The 19,306-nt window shown below is 36.5% G+C and overlaps 2 protein-coding genes and 1 long non-coding RNA gene across 4 annotated transcripts; 1 reads left to right on the forward strand and 2 right to left on the reverse strand.

Moving 5' to 3' along the window:
• Positions 1 to 843: 843 nt before the first annotated feature.
• On the reverse strand, positions 844 to 2,915 carry rps29 (ribosomal protein S29). Its single transcript, XM_084090550.1, has 3 exons — positions 2,756 to 2,915; positions 1,260 to 1,359; positions 844 to 954 (listed from the first exon to the last, which is right to left on the reverse strand). The coding sequence occupies exons 1-3, from the start codon at positions 2,815 to 2,817 to the stop codon at positions 946 to 948; spliced, it is 171 nt and encodes a 56-aa protein (XP_083946676.1). The 5' UTR covers positions 2,818 to 2,915; the 3' UTR covers positions 844 to 945.
• A 2,527-nt stretch (positions 2,916 to 5,442) lies between these two features.
• Positions 5,443 to 10,992, forward strand: mgat2 (alpha-1,6-mannosyl-glycoprotein 2-beta-N-acetylglucosaminyltransferase). Of its 2 annotated transcripts, none has more exons than XM_084090903.1 (2): positions 5,443 to 5,600; positions 9,295 to 10,992. In XM_084090903.1, exon 2 carries the CDS (start codon positions 9,511 to 9,513, stop codon positions 10,852 to 10,854), a length of 1,344 nt encoding a protein of 447 aa, XP_083947029.1. In that variant the 5' UTR covers positions 5,443 to 5,600; positions 9,295 to 9,510; the 3' UTR covers positions 10,855 to 10,992. The 2 variants fall into 2 exon arrangements, with proteins under 2 accessions (XP_083947029.1, XP_083947030.1); XM_084090904.1 differs by lacking the exon at positions 5,443 to 5,600 and adding an exon at positions 6,051 to 6,230.
• A 5,037-nt stretch (positions 10,993 to 16,029) lies between these two features.
• Positions 16,030 to 17,891, reverse strand: LOC311069184. The gene is made up of 2 exons (XR_014603492.1): positions 17,637 to 17,891; positions 16,030 to 16,278 (listed from the first exon to the last, which is right to left on the reverse strand). It is a non-coding gene; the product is annotated as an uncharacterized lncRNA (long non-coding RNA).
• Positions 17,892 to 19,306: the final 1,415 nt, after the last annotated feature.

Here is a 19,306-nt window from a genome sequence, read left to right on the forward strand (position 1 = left end):
CATTCTAAACTAACCATGCGCAATACATTTGTTACAGTATTTATTAATCTTTCTTAATGTTAATGTTAGTTAATAAAAATACAGCTGTTCATTGTTTGTTCATTGTTTGTTCACAGTGCATTAACTAATGTTGTGCGGGTTAAAAAATACTTTGGTAAGTAATTTTGACATGAAGCATCATATGATTTTGTGGCATTAATGAGCATTATTCTATAATTGTATTATTATTGTGTTGTATTTATGTGTGGACTGGAAGCTTCATTACCTAGAAAAATTCCACATGGAAATGTCATATTAAAAACTACAGTATAATTACGTATATGTGGCACACACAAACTAAGCTACCATGTTTTTATTTAATAACTACTGGAGTCGCTGCCTATCTGCTGATGCTCGTCTACGCATCTATTTTTATAGAGATAAACTAATTAGTAAACCAGAACCTCACTTCTGCCAGGGATTTACTTGACAAATATTTGAGGTTTTGATATTTATCAAATGTTTCCCCGGCATCCTTTGGTCAAATCATGCGCGCTGATGCCCCGGTCTTCAATACCTCCATTTATATTGCAGAGATATTTAGAGATATTTGCTATATATTCAATTTCCAGGTTCATCATCACTTTATTTTAAATGATCACAGCTCAAGTCTCTGCTAGCAAACAACTCATCTTTATTTCAATTATAGACGCGCGTCGTTAACTTTAATAATATCCAGGAGTAAAAGTTTATGTTTATTTAAAAGTTTATGTTAATAGAAACTAAACATAACTACCAATAATCCATAATTGTACTCGATTCAAAACCCTTTCCATTCCCTTTACAATCAAGACACATTGCAACTTTTGAACAAAGAAAAACATGTTTATTGGACTTTCCAAAGTAACTTCATGACGTCAGGATGGATGTTGACTCCACATCACGGAAGTCCAGCCGTCCACAGGTTTAGTCCAGCTGGATTCAGAGAGAGAGAAGACAAACAGGTCAGTTTTAGAAGTCATACACTGAAAAATGAGTAAAAATGAGTAAAAATGCAAACTCATGTGAGCTTGATCAACTTCCGAACATCATAAACATTTATGCAATACGATGCATGAATGAATTGCAAGAAAATCCATTAATTGCAAGAAAAAAGCATGAATTTATTGCAATAAACGAATGAATTGCAATAAACATGCTTGAATTAATTGCAAAAAAAAAAAAGAAAAAAAAGCATGAATGAATTGAGCTAAAATGCATGAACTAAAAGCAGCGCTTGCCTTGACGAAGCCGATGTCTTTAGCGTACTGCCTGAAGCACTGGCGGCACATGTTGAGTCCGTACTTGCGGATCAGACCGTGTCGGTTGGAACAAACTCGGCTGGAAAAAAAACAAACAGGTCAGAATAGAAATGCATGCAAATAATAGAATTATAAAATAAAAATGAGCATGACAAAAAAACAAAAGCGATTAATATACACATACACATTAATCAATCCTTAATTAGCTCCTGGCTCAAGCTTTGAGATAGAGGTTTAAAACGCATTAATAAAGTTATAATTACCTTTAGATGAATGATCTGCCTATTAAAAGTCAACTTCGCACTGTAATATGAGATTTTGGGCAGAGATTCACGCTTCTAGAAGTGTAGGCTACAACGGCGTTTGATTCAGATTCTAGATGCACGAAAACTTCCCAAAACATCCGCTTTTCAAGATGCATGTGGAAATATGTCCGATTTCTGAGCTAATCTGATGCTTTTTAAAATACTGTTTAAGGAGCAAATGAGAATTGATCAAATTACTGAATATATTTTGAGACAAAGGTCTTAATGAGTTTCAGTTTTGTTTAAGGTAATTAAACAGTTCATCAACAACAGAAGAATATGTAAAAGACAATAACATGATAATAAACAGCTAACTGACTTTTACATTGTTGACATGGTTAGATTCAGATGGTAAATATTATATATTAGGTGTCCATCTTAGAGATAATCACCATAATTATAATGAAACCATCATATTTAAAAATTGTATCATATCACAAAATATCATTCATTGTTACTACTGTAAATCTATATTAAATTATGGGATCTACCTTGCAAAGTTTTTCCTTTTAAATATATATACACATTTTCTTAATTTTTTAAATATTTTTATATTAACATGACTACATTTATACATCTATACAAGAAAAAAAAAATTTTACACAAAAAAAATGAAAATAGTACAAACTTTGCTAGTAATTGTTTTGAAGGAGTATTAACTTGGACATTAGAGAATACATGACTTTAGCTCAAGTATTTGCATCAGTTTCTCTTTCCCATGATCGCCACCTCATACATTCATAATATTCATAAACCACTTTTTACAGACAAAATCTGTTGCTCCATCGATGTTTAACACAAACACACACGCCTATTGTTCTGCACTATGGCAGGATTGAAGAGCACATTGTTCTTAAGGTGTGCCTTCAGTCCCATTTTACCCTGTACATTAATTTAATGACACGCAAGACGTTAGTTTAATCGTTCTTAATGCTGAAACTTATTCAAAAACACTTATTTTGCAGAAATGACGGCTTAATAACCCCGTATTGGTGTTTCCCACATCTTACAGCGAGCTCTGGCGAACAGGAGGCGATGCGCGGCCGCCATGTTTGTTCGCATGTGCTTCACATTCCTGAGGAAATAATAAACCCCCGCCGGCCTGAGCGAGCCGAGCTCCCGCGCTCCCCGAACCCTTCACACTAAACATGCGAGAGAAGCAACACTGACCAGGATCGGGATCCCTGGCCGTATTTTCTCGGATGACTCCAGTAGAGCTGCTGATGGCCCATCTCGTCTCTCTCGATCGGGATGTCGAAAAGGAAGAAGGGCTCGTGCGCATGCGCAAAAATACTCTCTTCTTCTACGGAATGTGAAGCATCCGGTGTCAACATCGAAGACTGCGACGCGTAGCGGCTGCTTAATGAAACCGTTAGAGTCTTTTTTTTTTGTCTTTTCTTTTTTTCATGTCCTCGTATTTATTTATTTATTTCGTGATATTGGTAAACGAGATAAATGCAGTAAACCATCATTATTTCAAAATAGGACTTTCTGCATCCTTTCTAGTGTCATGTCACGTGCCAGACTTCTTTTTTTTTTTTTTTGATTATTTATTTATTATTTATGTGATTTTTGTTCAATAGAAAAATAATCTATTATTCATCTGTTTTGAGATTGTATATACACAAATTTATTTTTAATTTTTTAATTTTTTTGGGTGGATGTGGAAAATTTCATTAGAAGGAAATTATATTATATAAATTAAATCATTTTGATATATGTATGTATTATTCCAATGAAAGTAATGATAATAATAATTTAACTTTTATTTTACAACTTTTTATTATTTGTGGAAAATTTCATATAAACTAGAAGAAATGATCCAAGATCCAAGCCAAATTTTATTATTTTTCTTCAGGAGACTAAGGATTATTGTACCAGTCGAACATTGTCAATAAGAAAGCAAGAAAGACTTGACATATCTTTATTGAATATACAGGTTTTTGATTAATTAATCAATTTATACACTCTGGCATGTTTTTTTGTTGTTGTTTTTTGTTTTTTTGTGGATGTATTAAGATGTAAATTCTATAGTCTATAGGCCTATTGTACTACTAAACTTACTACTAAAGTTCGTTCGTCATAAAAAATAAATAAATAATAAAAATAAATAATTTTGCAGCCAAAACCCTAGTAAAATATTGCAATAAATGTTAAATGAATATCTCCAATTATTCTGTCACGCATGTCACTGAAAATGCGTTTTGTCATTGACACCAGTACTAGAGTTCAACAGTCGGATTCAGGAAGTAAAAACTCCATTCACATTCTCCATAAGGGAACTGATTTTGAACAATAACTTATGAACATTTAAAGATGTGAGCTACGAGGTTGTTAATCGATTGTATTTGCTTCTGTTGAAGCCGCGTTTTTAATTATTTAACAGCGGAATTCTTGGTGAAAAACTACATTGCCCATAATGCTATAAAGAAAATTACGCCAATCAGTGAGTCGAAAAAAGCAACAAGCGCCAAAATAGCTTTTAGCTCCGCCCACTCCCATGAAACGCCCACGCCCCCTCTATGAAATGCATGAAACTTCTTAGCGTGCATTTGTCCCCGCCCACTTTTTCTGTATTTTTTCCCGTTCATTTTCCCCATAGACTATAGAGATTTAAAACAATTCTTTGTACTGTGCAGTAGGCTATTCATAAACCAGTCGGATTTAACTACAGGTACGTTTGCACAACAGTTATGTATTAAAAAAACTTTTTTCCTTTGCGTTTTTCGCATACAGACGACAACGTTGTCGAAATGGTCCCCTTTCGTGGATCCGCGAAAACGATTACACCTCTATGGATTACACATGCTGTATTCTGCTGCCAGGCCAGTAGGTGGCGATGTCACTTAGTAAAGAAACACTACGGGCCTTTAGACTGAACACATAAAACACGTGCGCATGACGTCACAGTTTTCACAAATTCACATTTTTGTAGTTTACACAGAGACAATAACAGTATCGTTGTCATAAAATCGCACTTTGAAACCTGTTTTCAAAAGTTTGCGTTTGCAGGCCCACAAAACGCAGTTGTCGCGCAAATGAACGGCCAAAACGCGTAAAGTTTTTCCATTTTTAGTTGAAAGCGGTGTTGTGTAAATGGGCCCAAAAGTAATAAACGTAAATGTGCCCAAAAAACAAAAACGTCTCCGCCTAGTGGTTGCGATGGCAAACTACACAAAAAAGCGTCATGTATTTTTAACTATTTAATTGATCTGGCGAAAAAAACTAAGTGTAAACTAAATAAAAACTAAACTAAATAAAAACGTATTTAACTCTACAGGTAAAATCCCATAGATTGCATGTTTTCTGACCAGATGAAAATGTTGTTAGGTGCAATTACACAAATTAGTGGAACTGAAATGACTATCATAATAATCGCTAAATATGTCTAATAGTCAAGTCACGTTTATTTATAAAGCGCTTTTTACAATACAGATCAAAATCAAAAATACTGTAAAACAGTGAAATATTATTACAAATTAAAATAAGTGTTTTCTATATCAAGTCAAGTCACATTTATTTATATAGCGCTTTTTACAATACAGTATTTCAAAGCAGCTTCACAGAGATAACAGTAAAATAATGCAACAAAGTTTGTTTCCAGAAGAAAATAGCGTCACAGTCCAGCTTAAGTGAGTTCAGTGATGGTTCATTTTTGTTGTAAAAAAAAGTTATTAATTTAGTTAATTTATACATATGGAGAAAATCGTGATGTCATCGTCCAGCTCAGTTCAGTTCTCATATAATGGTGTCAGTGCAGGAGATCAATAATATTGTTGAATATTAAATTAAACGTGTAATGTATATATAATAATATGAGCATTGCATGAACTATTTCCCTCAGAAGTGGGAAATGCGAATTGTGTGGGAAATGTGACATCATCACGCGCGCGCTGACAGCCGAAGCCCCCCGGAGGTTTGATGAAACTGTGGGAGCCTGAGCAACATGACACACTTGAATTAAAATGCGCTTTTTATGTGGATATGACAGCCGCCTTACATGCCTACATCAGCGGTGAGGCTTTTATTCTCTTTATATTTCTGTTTCTCGTGCATCTGAATGCGGCAGCTCAATGTTCTGCCTTACAAATCGATAGCAGCAAAGCTAACTAGTGTCAAGTGCATCATCAAAAATACACACATCGGCATGCATATACATGCATCGATCATCTGCCGTTTGAAATGAGGAATATTAACCAAATATAGACGTGTTAATGAATGCAGTGCAGTGTTTTTGCTTTTACGTGTTTTTCTGGCACGCGCAGCTGCTTGCTTTAGCTCGAGCATGAAGCTGCAATGAATGCATGCATGTGCACGAGCTTCCGTCATACTTTCTTATTTTTTAAACTTTAATCAGTGCATATTTGTACAGTCAAACTCTTTGGCTTTTATGAAGCTGTAGAGTTGCATTAGTGAACAGTCACGCAGATGTGTTGTAAACATGGGCTCATTCCTTCCGGACTGTGGTGTGTGTGTGTGTGTGTGTGTGTGTGTGTGTTTGTTTGTTTATGCGCCGGACCGTGGTTGTGTTTCCCGCAGGTTTATTAATAGACGAAATACGAATGCATGGTTTGACATCGATCAAGGCACTCGGTGTTTTCTGTAGAAATCAACGGGCGTTTGTCCCGCTGACTCACTGCGTCTGGTAGGAATTGTCTGAACTTGATTGATTCAACATGTTTCACATATTTTGTTTTGCCCGTTTGAGAGGTTCACAATATAGAGTCATGATTTCAGAGAGGTTTTTATGTTGCTGTAGGTCAAATCACACTGATTTTTCTTTATCTTAGACAGGGTTTAATGGCCAGATTAGACATTGACAGCACAGACCAAACAAAACATAGAGAGTCAGTAAATGAAGGTACATAATATAAAGTATAAAATGTGGAATCTTCTATTTGCAATAATAACTTTCTATTGCTCTCTCTTTCTTAGTTGTTACATGTAAGCTTCAATCATTGACCACTGTTGCATCTTCCTGTTTTTAATCTCTTGCCATGAGTATTGCACTTGTACAACTGCTTAAAGGGATCGTTCGCCCCAAAAATTAAAATTAGCCCATAATTTACTCACCATCAAGCCATCCTAGGCGTATATGACTTTCTTTTTTCAGCCGAATACACAATCAGAGTTATATTAAAAAATATCTTTGTAATGGGAGTGAATAGACCCTGAGTTTTTGAATCCCATAAAAGTGCATCATAAAAGTAAAAGTAATCCGTACGGCTCCAGGGGTTAATAAAGGCCTTCTGAAGCGAAGCCATGCGTTTGTGTAAGAAGATTATCCATATTTATGACTTTATAAACCTATAATGACTGGCTTCCGGTAACGGCCGTACGCGAGTCTAGTTCGAGTCGACGGTTCAAACAACAAACTCAAGCTCCTCCCACATTTTTGTTTTTAAAATTTCCTTTTAGACTTCTAATTTATGACCAGTGTTTTGTTTTGATCGATCCTCTGCGCTTCCACGTTCATCAATACGTCATGGTTCGGGTCAGAGGTCACGCCGGAACTAGACTCGCGTACGGCCGTTACCGGAAGCCAGTCATTATAGGTTTATAAAGTCATAAATATGGATAATCTTCTTACACAAACGCATGGCTTCGCTTCAGAAGGCCTTTATTAACCCCTGGAGCCGTACGGATTACTCTTATGATGGATGGATGCACTTTTATGGGATTCAAAAACTCAGGGTCTATTCACTCCCATTACAAAGATATTTTTTAATATAACTCTGATTGTGTATTTGGCTGATTTACACCTAGGATGGCTTGATGGTGAGTAAATTATGGGATCATTTACATTTTTGGGTGAACTAACCCTTTAATCTGAAGTTAAAAATAGTTTCTCTTTAGAAAATAATTGTAAGAGCTGTTCATTTCCATTCTGTACCTGTGCACAAGATGATCATAATTAGGGCTACGTTAAAAATCTTGAATTCTCATTTTTACGAACTGATATCGATTCTTAAATCCCCAGAATCAATTAGTCTGTCCTGTTTTCAGTTGATTAATGAACGGAAATTGTAGCGCGCCTCCAATCCAATAAATCGCAATAAGCTTTGTGCTTTGAATATGAAACAAAGTCTCAGATTTCAAATTCTGTCCTCAGTTCAAGAGAAGCACACGTAAACCTGATCATCTCCGCTTTAATACCAGTTACAGCGAGAAATAAACATGATGAACATCAGAAGGAATGTTGAAAGATACAGAACAACTTCCTGAAATCAATCATGTCTCATGAAATCAATCAGTGTTTCAACCGCGGAAAGACGTCTATAAAACAGCTTGTAAACAATATGCCTTGTAACGTCACGTTTACCTCATAAAACATATTCAGTGAGCATAACTCGTTAGTCAGCTATAGGAAAATGAATTCTAGAGGGGGGCATTTTGCTAAATATATGCACCATATTACACATCATCATTTTTAATGTTCTTAATATTTAATGCATGTTTGAATAAATTGAGAAAATTTGCCACGTATTGCTGATATATATATATATATATATATATATATATATACAAAATAATGTATATTGAATTGAATCGGAATCAAATTGAATCGTGAAATTCGTGTCAATACCCAGCCCTAATAAAAATGCCATGTTACAGAAATCTGTTTACATGTTTTCATCAGATTGTAGAGTTTAAACATTTAGAATTGTGTCGAATCTTTTTAGATTGGCGAAATTCTTCTGTATTTGAAACGCGATACTCTATATTTTATTGTCTGCAGTTTATCTGTGCTGCTCTGTTCTGTTGTAATCTTCTAATTAGCAGTTCTTCAGGTTAAATCTGCAGAGACCAGTAATTAGGTCTGGACCCCTGTGAGTTTATACTTCAGTTGCCTAAGAATCTAGGGCCACGCTTGTTATATTAATACTGTTAATCTCATCCTTCTTATAGAGAAAGGTTTGATGGATCAGAATGTTGTAGATCACAGATGTTGTTGCATTTGAAATACCATCGTTTTTAATGTGCAGCCATAAAACTAGAAGTGATCTAAGAATATGCCACTTTGAGAAGACTTGATTTTTCAGCACGTAATCCTTTCTTGGAAGTTTTAGGAGAACAATGCTTTGCAGAGTTGTATTTTTGTGTGTACTTTGTCATTTTATGTAACGATGCATGGCTTTTCAAAGTTACAAAATCTATTTCATTGTTTACAATGAATATTAAAGTCCCCCTGTAGTCAATAATTGTATCCCTTAAAACTCATATTTGATCACCAAAATGACAAATGTAAAGTTTTTTCCTTAATGCTTTAAAATATCTTGAATGTAACTCGACACCCTTGCCTCATTTAGTATATGTGGTTCTATTAATATGCAAATGAGCCCCGCCTCCACTCACTCACTCCACTCGTTGACGATCACACGTTGATCTGATTGGTTACAAGGTAGTTTGTGACGTCAGAAACACCAGCGATTTCAAAGCGTGTTTTTGAGACTGTCTTTGGTTCACTGCAGTTTTAAGGAGGAAATACTCAGCAATGGTGTCGACTTATGAATTTACACATGGTTTGTCTTAAAGCAGATTAAAAACACCACATAGACACATAAACAACATTAAAAGCTGGACTTTCACCACAGGGGGACTTTTAATATTTTAATATTTTTTAATAATATGTTTAGAGATATTAAACTGAATGCACAAAAAAACAGACCATGCTAATTAAAATCATTCTTTCAATTTATTTCCCTCAGGTTATAAAAGGCGACCCATTTGCCTCTGAGAAAATGCCTTATGGGAAACGCTATCATTCAAATACATTCCAGAATTAGAGGACCAAGAATAAGCTACATTTTCTATGATAACATTTTGTACCCAATCTGCTGGAGCAGACCTTTTTTGCATCGCCAACCTGCCGTCCTCGTCTCCAGAATCGCTTCACCGACCGTCCCGCAGGGCGACTGCCTATCATGAGATTCCGAATTTACAAGCGAAAGGTGGTAATACTGACTCTAGTGGTGGTAATCTGTGGATTCGCCGTCTGGAATAGTGGTAAGGCGAAGAAGGCAAGTGCCGTGTTTCCCAAGGATTTGGAGACAGGTAAGCGTAGCAGCGCCGCTGGTCAGGTGCAGGTAACGATACCAGTCACCCGAAAACCCGTCAACGAGACTCTACCGGAGAAACAACAAGTAGTCGCCAAGCCCGAAGTAGACAACACGACTCTCGTGTACCGAGGGATCGTGTTTCAGCTCAACTTTGACCAGACCCTAAAAAACGAGGAAAAGTTTCACAACGTGCGTCAGAAGGACGACCTTGTCGTCGTCATTCAGGTTCACAACCGCCCCGAATACCTACGGCTTTTGGTGGACAGCTTGAGGAAAGCGAAAGGAATTGAGAAAGTCTTGCTGATATTCAGCCATGACTTCTGGTCTCCGGAAATCAACCAGATAGTCGCGTCTGTCGATTTCTGTTTGGTCCTTCAGATATTCTTCCCCTTCAGCATCCAACTTTATCCTCAAGAGTTTCCCGGGAATGATCCCAGAGATTGCCCTCGAGACATTTCCAAGAAAGATGCCTTAACGTTAGGCTGCATAAACGCAGAGTACCCGGACTCTTTCGGCCACTATCGGGAAGCCAAGTTCTCACAGACCAAACATCATTGGTGGTGGAAGTTGCACTTTGTGTGGGATCGAGTCCGAGTGTTGAAGGATCACCAAGGACTTTTGTTGCTCATCGAAGAGGACCACTACCTCGCTCCTGACTTTCAACACCTTCTCAAAATGATGGTGTCCCTAAAGAAAGAACAGTGTCCCGACTGTGATATCTTGTCTCTGGGAAGCTACGGACACACCGGCTACTCCAGCAAAGCCAACAAAGTGGAGGTGAAAGCATGGAAGTCCACCGAGCACAACATGGGAATGGTGTTGAACAGAGATACGTACCAGAAACTCCTCAGATGCACTGATGCCTTCTGCACCTACGACGACTACAACTGGGATTGGTCGTTGCAATACCTTACCGTGGCTTGTTTGCCCACGTTTCTGAAGGTCATGGTTAGCGAGGCGCCTCGCATTTTCCATGCCGGTGACTGTGGCATGCACCACAAGAAGTCGGCTTGCATGCCGACCAGCCAGAAGACAAAGATCGAGAACATTCTCCAGAGCAGCGGGAACCAGTTGTTCCCAAAACAGCTGCTCATCACAAAGAGACTCCCTTCTTCTGGAGCCAAAGGACTGGCTCCTCACGTCAAAAACGGAGGTTGGGGAGACATCAGGGACCATGAACTCTGCAAGAGCTACCTTCGATTACAGTGACTTTATATGTTCTCCTTTTTGTTGTTTTTGCATCCTCTAATGAAAGCCTTTAAGAGTTCTTTATGGACTACTTCTTCTTATTGCCTGTTTTATTGAAATATTCCAAATAAAATAAAATAAAAGTATGTGACGTTTGGATTTGGTGGTTATGAGCATCATTGAAGTATTATCACTGGGAAAAAAAGTGTTATTGTTGTCACTCTTATGTCTATTATTAAAGGCTAGCATTTTTGTGCCATTTCAAAGACAACATTTGTATATATGATTTTAAAATCTGCAAAAGCATGAACTTTCTTATAATTCTGTATATGTGTGTGTGTATATACAGACCTGCAGACAGTGTGCTTTGGATCATTAGGGGCTTTTGCACTAGGTAGTTGTAAGAACTCAGTTAGAGGAACTAGCCACCAAGGTTGTCCCCCAAAAACTAAAGTTTCCCATATAGGGCCATTTTTCTGGTTGCATTCGCACCGCCAGTAGGTACTCTGAAGTGACGTAACTTACGACCTGCCGTTCTGGTGTGTGTTTCCCGTACAACGGTGTAACTCGCTGCTTCACTACAATGGTACGATGCGTCGTTGAAGAAAACAATTAGCTAATCACGAGTCACGACTGTTTCCCGATTCTGTCGCAAATTGGTCGTTCAACCACGTTGGTTAATGATGTCACGCATGTGTTTAATGAATCTGTTTGAGATCAAATTAATGCTAGATGTTTTGCTATAAATTACAGACATGTCATCTGAGGAGAATCAGACATGTCATCTCAGTTTTGTTGTTTACTTCCAGACTCGTTCTTACACTAGAGCTCGTTCACACATGCGCACTCTTCAAAAACAACGCTTTAAATCTCTTGACAAACTAAAAGACGTAAATGACATTTGTACGTATTCTAAATAAAAGATACAGTTTGTACTAAATGTCAGCTTGCTTATTTTGCTCAAGATAAAGAGTCCACATGTCATGCAAACAAGAAACTGCTTCTAACCACAGGCCGAGATCTGTCACACAACTCTGCGATCTTGTTTGCGAATGTTCGTTGGAACGATGGTTTCGGGAAACACAGACTCGTTGAACTGCTGATAACGCAGAACTTGCGACCATAGTTGGCTAACGATTTAACGACATTAAAATATCAAGTGTTACGTTATTCTCATGATGTCAGAAAAGAAAACATGAAGGAAAATTGACAGCTCATTCAGTCAAACTGCCGGATCAGCTTTATTTGTAGGGCAACCCTATGATTTGAAATGATTAGTTTCAGCCTTTGAATGGAAGTTCCCCAAACTGGAAGTGCCATCCATAATTCAACACGCAGTGCGCTCGTCAGGAATAAGGTGGTAAACCTTGTTTACTAGGCTTCTTACAAATGGCGGGTGTTTCGCATGCGTTCGGCCAGTCAGCATACATTTACGTCACTGGTTGTTCCTATTGTGTTGGGTTAGACCTTACTCTAAATTGGGAGATAATTTAGTCCCCGAAAAGGCGTTTCTATACGTAACATTGTTCCCAGTTCCTGCGGTCGAACGCGTCAAAAAGCGCGTACTTCCGCCATTAGTTACAGGAACTTTGAAAACATTCCTCTGGTGCGAAAGCCCTTATAATTCCACCTTCTGTTCAAGAGTACGCTGGGCTATTTTTGATATGCAGATGAACTATTTTCTATTTGCTTGAATGTGACTGACCGTTTTCAAGGTGTAAGGTTGTGCTTCATATTGAACATATTCCAGTATTAGAATGGTTTTAAAGCTTTTGCAAGACATTAAAATTGCATTGACTATCTTGCAGTCCTCATTAGCCCCTTATAGACGCTTTGTACTATTTACACAAGCTTTCAAGATCTCTGGCCTCAATCTTTACACATCCAACACAGTGTGAGAAAGGAAAGCGTTCGGAGCTGTATAGTCGGCTTGTGGTTTTACGTTTAGTCCATTTGACCTGGGTTGTTATTATCGTTAACTAAAACCATAACCATTTTCATTACTTAAAATAAAATGCAATACAAAAACTTAAACCCTATTGGCACTAAGTGTATGGACAAAAACGGTTATTTTTCCAAATGTTTTTTTTTTATTGTGTATGTGAGTGCTTTAACTTCTAACTAACTGAAATGGTACAACAGCCACAGATCTCCCTTTGCATGTTTGTTTATTAAACATTTTTGACATTTAATAATTTTATGATGTTTCCAACTCAGATTTTATTTATAAAGCACTTTCAAAACCATGAGAATGGACCAAAGTGCTGTCCATAAATAGTAAAAAAACCTCTAAAATACATAGAAACATAAAATAACATCAAAACATGACACATTTTCAGCTACCAGTAAGAGTCAATTTAACACAGATTTAATCATAATGCTGTTCTCATAAGATATGTTTGCATTAAAATATGCAAATTTAACTAATGCTTAAAATTGGAATATCGCATAAATCATTTGCGAATAAAGCAGCGTTTCCATCTCATGTGTGTAAGAGAAAAATCGTCACTTCCAGGGAAATTGGCGCACAATATCTGTACTAAAAATGGAAGTTGCTGCAATCGTGCTTATATTATAATTTATAATAATATATTATAATAATCATAAATGAGTTCTCAGAGCATCAAATGAAACAATAAACATTTTCCTGCCATTGGTCCACTGGTTACTCCAGTTATCCAATCACAGCCTCCGCTGAGGGAAAGTCACATGAGTTTAGTGTTGCGCTTCGAGGGATATATTCAGTAAATGTGTTTCCATTGTAGTTTATGGTCATGTCTACTTATAGGATAAAAAAATTATACGACTCAATTGAGTGCATAAGTATGGAGGCTTAGTTTGTTTCCGCCACAGAATAAAACATTTTAAAAGTTAATTGCGACTTTTTATCTCACAATTGCAACTTTATGTCTCACAATTCTGACTTTATAACGCAATTTGCGAGATATAAGCTCACAATTGCGTGTTATAAAGTCAGAATTGTGAGAAATAAACGTGCAATTCTGACTTTTTTCTCGCAATTACATCATAAAGTCAGACTTGCGTGATATAAAGTCAGAATTGCATGATATAAAGTCGCAATTCTGACTTTATATCACGCAATTCTGACTTTATATCTTTATATCACGCAATTCTGACTTTATATCTCGCAATTCTGACTTTATATCACGCAATTCTGACTTTATATCTTTATATCACGCAATTCTGACTTTATATCTCGCAATTCTGACTTTATATCACGCAATTCTGACTTTATATCTCGCAATTCTGACTTTATATCTCGCAATTCTGACTTTATATCTCGCAATTCTGACTTTATATCTCGCAATTCTGACTTTATATCTCGCAATTCTGACTTTATATCTCGCAATTCTGACTTTATATCTCGCAATTCTGACTTTATATTACGCAATTCTGACTTTATATCTCGCAATTCTGACTTTACATCACGCAATTCTGACTTTATATCTCGCAATTCTGACTTTATATCTCGCAATTCTGACTTTATATCTCGCAATTCTGACTTTCACGCAATTCTGACTTTATATCTCGCAATTCTGACTTTATATCTCACAATTATGACTTTATATCTCACAATTCTGAGAAATAATTGAGATGTAAACTCGCAATTGTGAGATAAAAAGTTGCAATTATCTTTTAAAATGTTTTATTCTGTGGCGGAAACAAGCTTCCATACATGATTGTTTTTTAATGCAATATCCCAGAACTCAGGTGAATGGAAACATGGCTAATAATGCACAGAAGTCTTGATTCAGAATTCAGAGTATCTGTTCAAACTGCTCTATGTCTAAAGCTTTGGCTTTTCATAGAGTCTTTGACCAGGCTAAACCGATCCACAGTGAGTGCTGATAAAGTGTTCAGAGTTGTTTTGTGGTTTCTTGAAACGAGTCATTCATCTTCACGTTTCTGTGTCTGTAGATCCGACTCGAGTCCCTCCTTCATTGTGCACTTGCTTGCTTTCTTACGGGAATCCTCTCTGCTTTAACATGAAATGCATCCTATTAATCTTTAAACGCTTCAGTTATCAGTGGTGACCAAATGCAGGAGTTTGGGGCTCATGTGAGCGACTGTTAAATGCTAAAGGATCCACGGATATAAAATCACTGACGTTTAAACAGGAATCTGCAGCTAGTCGAGAGAAGGGTTTCTTTCCCTGAACAGTCAGAAAATGTGTGTATTTCAATATGAAACATTCTCAAAAAATTCCCAAGATCAAATGAGCTTTAATTTTATAGCTCAATAATACACTTCATGTATCACAATTATTTGTTTTTGTTTTTTTATTTCTCCTGAGGGATTTTAGGAGAAACATGATTAAACTTACAATTTACAATGGAAGCAAACTGTAAAATGAATCCTGAATATTGCACACAGATCTGTTCATAAATACACTCCAAATGCACCACTGCAATTCTTCCAATTAGAAATCAGACATTAAATCCTTCAGCATAGCGTGACCTTTAAGACCCATGACAGGCCAATTACTCTCAGACGCCAACATGCACATCTAATACTAATGGATATAATAGTTCAATGCCAATTTATATAATCAGGAAGAAATTAGAATGTAAGTGTCAAAATATAATTATGTGAATGCAAATGAAATGCTCTTACTTAGAGTTAGTGATTTTAAACACCATTGGTGCTACAGAAATGAAATTAAAAAGTATTTTACAAGAAAACAGAACTATGGACGCTTGTTTCTGCCACAGAATAAAACATAAAATAAAAACTTTTTATCTCACAATTCAGATTTTTTGCAAATACAATAAGACTTTTTTACAATAAGACTTTTGCAGACTTTTAAACAATAAATAAAGGTAGAATTGTGAAACTCGCAATTGAGAGAAATAGTAAATTGCAAAATATAAATGTGAAATAAAGTCAGACAAAAAGTCACAATTATCTTTTTTATTTTGTGGCAGAAACAAGGTTCCATAGAGAACTAAATGTTCAAAACATATGGGTTTATCTTGCATTTTATTAAACAAAATGCATACAAGAAAATGTATACATTTTACAATTACATCCATCCGTCCTGAAGCAAGACCAGCCCTGAAAAGGCCGAACCGTCTCTCTGCGTTAATATCACAATAAGAACGTCCTCAGGAAAACACATATAAACATCCATCAGACGACAAAACATGCAGTGAAATAAATCAAGAGACAAAAATATGCTTATTTAAGATTATTTTAATTATATATATATAAATTAGAAATACAACTTTACTGTTTTGTGTAATTGTTATTTCAATCCACCATAAATCTGTAAATTACAATATTTACACATTGTACATGAACCCGTTTCATTTGAAACAATACTGAGATAAATGCAGCTGCTTTCATGCGTATGAAGGTCCCGCTCGGCATCTATACGCCCGTCCCACTGGGAGAGCTGGACGGGTTTTGGGAAGACAAAAGGCCCTAAAGAGAGAAAAAGAGGATAAATGACTGAGTTTTAACTTTAAAAAAAGTAAGTAACCTGGTTGCCTTAAAATCTTACGTTTATTGAAATTAAAAAAATGAGGTGATACGATGAAGGAGATTGGTTTAATCAACAGAGACTCAAAGTATTATGTTATCTGAACCACATCAATTATCTAAATTGACTTGACAAAAGCAAAAATGTTTTGGTATAAAATCATGAAAACAGTGTATCTGCTACCTAATACCATCATGTGTTCGCATTTGTGTTTGTATGTATAGATTTTTTTGGTTTCTTGAGCATCAAATCATCATATTAGAGTGATTTCTGAAGGATCATGTGACACTGAAGACTGGAGTAATGATGCTGAACATTCAGCTTTGATCACAGGAATAAATTACACTTTACTATATATTCACAGAAAACAGCTGATTTACATTATAATAATATTTCACAATATTACTGGGTTTTTTATATTATTTTTAATCAAATAAATGCAGCCTTGGTGAGCAGAAGAGACTTCTTTTAAAACATTAAAAATCTTCCCGATTCAAAACTTTTGACTGGTAGTGTATTTAATTCTATCACGTTGCAACAGGTTATCCACCCCACACATCATGCATGAGCCAAAATCTGCCCAAAATGACAGAATGCACAGGATATTTTAAACTGCACTGACGTCAGTCATATTAAAAACACAAAAATATACTCTCAACATAATGAAACCGATTACCCACCCCAAATCTCATGCATAACTGCACAAATATCTGTGAAAATACATTATATTCTATATGCATGAGCATATAAACAGTATTATTTTTTAAATTAACTTACCAAAGAATGCCAATGTTAACCATCTAAACCTCATGCATAAACCCATACCTGCCCTAAAGCACATAATGCACAGTACGGTATGGGTTGCATATGATGCTGTAAACATAAATTATTAATTAGGCTATATCACTCTGGACCCTTTGCAATGGCATGCAACAGGTTACCCACCCCACGCATCATGCACAGCCAAGATCTGCCCTAAACGACTGAATGAACAGGGTATTTTCGGGGTTGCATTTACATCAATCGTATCGTGCACACAAATATACACCTTTTCAACATACCGGTAATGCAACAAGTTAGCCACCAAAAACTGTGCTCTGGATTGCACTGGCATTACTGTAAACGATTTTTACAATAAAATGCATCAGGTTTCCCACGTTAAGTGCATGCATCAGTTCAAAATCAGTGTGTTTTGGGTTGTGTCTCCATGCAACTTGAGTTGTAAACAGTCTGACCCGAATCTAACCCAATGCACACTGATTATTGCGCGTGCATGTGTCAGGAAAAGTCTCAGTTATACCTTCCTGACGCCTTTATACGTGTAAAAGTAAAGCTCCTCCTGGCCCACATTGAAACCGATTTTCTCGCCGTTCACGAATCAGACCTTAACCGTGTTCGAGCCCTGCGAGTTGAACGGTACCCGGTTCGGGCGACTGTACTCTGAGTTCGGCATGAGTTTATACACGCCCTCCCGTGTGGAGGAGAATTGAGTTTTAATTTCATTCTCCTCCTTCCCTCCGCCGCCATCTTACATTAGCGGTCATTCATTCCGCTGCTGCACGAGCACGCGCGCGACACAGGCAGTGCGCTGCGCGTTCACGCTAGTTAGATAAAATCGAAGCTTTTTTCACGTCAATTCCAGTTCTTTCAAATAAATAAATAAAAAAAGTTCAGGACGAGGACATTATAACTCCATACAACAGCAACAAAAGAAGAATTCTCAGGCATGCAGGAATAAACAATAAACATACATAAACACAGCCAATATTAGTTGTGTTTCTTTCAATACGTGATCTTTGCAGATCTAAATCAGCTTTTTATTGCATAATAACAGATAAATGCACATGCATGAAGAGGGAAAACAAATACTAGCAGAGTAAACAAAAAAAAGTACAGTAAAAGTTAAATCACATCTTTAAACTCTCAGCATCAAAAGGTTGGTGCTTGTATTGTGTATAGTCTGAGGGATGTGATTAGAAAGTTGAATTTAATAAGAAACACATTTCTGGAGATGAACGTCAGTTCTTGTGAGTCGCTGAAGAGAGAAGATGCGATCAAGTTGTATTTGTTTCAATTGTTAAACACTGTGAAACTGTATTTACATTCACACACCGTTATATTTGCAGCATGTTTGAAATGAGAGGATAAAAGTTACATAAAATATGTGACTGCCTGTAGACAGAGCTTGTTGGTCACTTCTAAACAGATCAAACGCCCAGTAGCCTACTTATTGCAAGTTTTTATATTATATCAGATTGAATCTCATATCACATATGCTTCTGGAAACTCCACTGAAACACACTATGTCAGTCAGAGAATGTGCTGGAAAACAGTAGCGCCTTCCTCTGGTCGGGATAACACTAGAAAGCTTCGAGTACTAGTCCGATTCATTCGAACCGGTTCTTTCGGACAGTTCGTTTCAATGAATCGGTTCAAAAGAACGATTCGTTCATGAACAGAACATCACTATTCCATACTTTAATCAGCACAACTAGATACTAGTATATATATATATATATATATATATATATATATATATATATAAGCTTGAGTGAATAAGCTTGAGCTAACTTTTTTCTGGTGTATATTATAGCATATACTGAGAGATAAACAAGCAATTTAAAGGGATAGTTCACCCAAAAATGAAAATAATCCCATAATTTACTCACCATCAATCCAGGTGTATATGACTTTCTTCTTTCAGCCAAACACAATCAGAGTTATATTAATAAATATCCTGGCTCTTCCCAGCTTTATAATGGGAGCGAATGGCGAATCCTTATTTTGAATCCCAAAGAAGTGCATCATCCATCATAAAAGTAATCCATACGGATTTGATTTAGCCTTGATTTTTTGCGAATTGCATTGAAAACAATGTGGGTCAAATTGACCCCTCACGAGAGAAACAATTTTTTGTTGATAATTTCTCATCTTTCACATTTATTTAGTCACTACAATAGAAGTTTATGT

This window comes from Abramis brama (genome assembly GCF_963993115.1).
Source record: "Abramis brama genome assembly, chromosome: 18".
NCBI lineage: Eukaryota > Metazoa > Chordata > Actinopteri > Cypriniformes > Leuciscidae > Abramis > Abramis brama.

Coding starts and splice junctions, on each gene's coding strand:
- rps29 (XM_084090550.1), bottom strand. CDS start 2,817: ATGGGCCATCAGCAGCTCTACTGGAGTCATCCGAGAAAATACGGCCAG. Junction 1,360..2,755: donor GGCCAGGGATCCCGATCCTG/GTCAGTGTTGCT, acceptor TTTTTTTTCCAG/CCGAGTTTGTTCCAACCGAC.
- mgat2 (XM_084090903.1), top strand. CDS start 9,511: ATGAGATTCCGAATTTACAAGCGAAAGGTGGTAATACTGACTCTAGTG.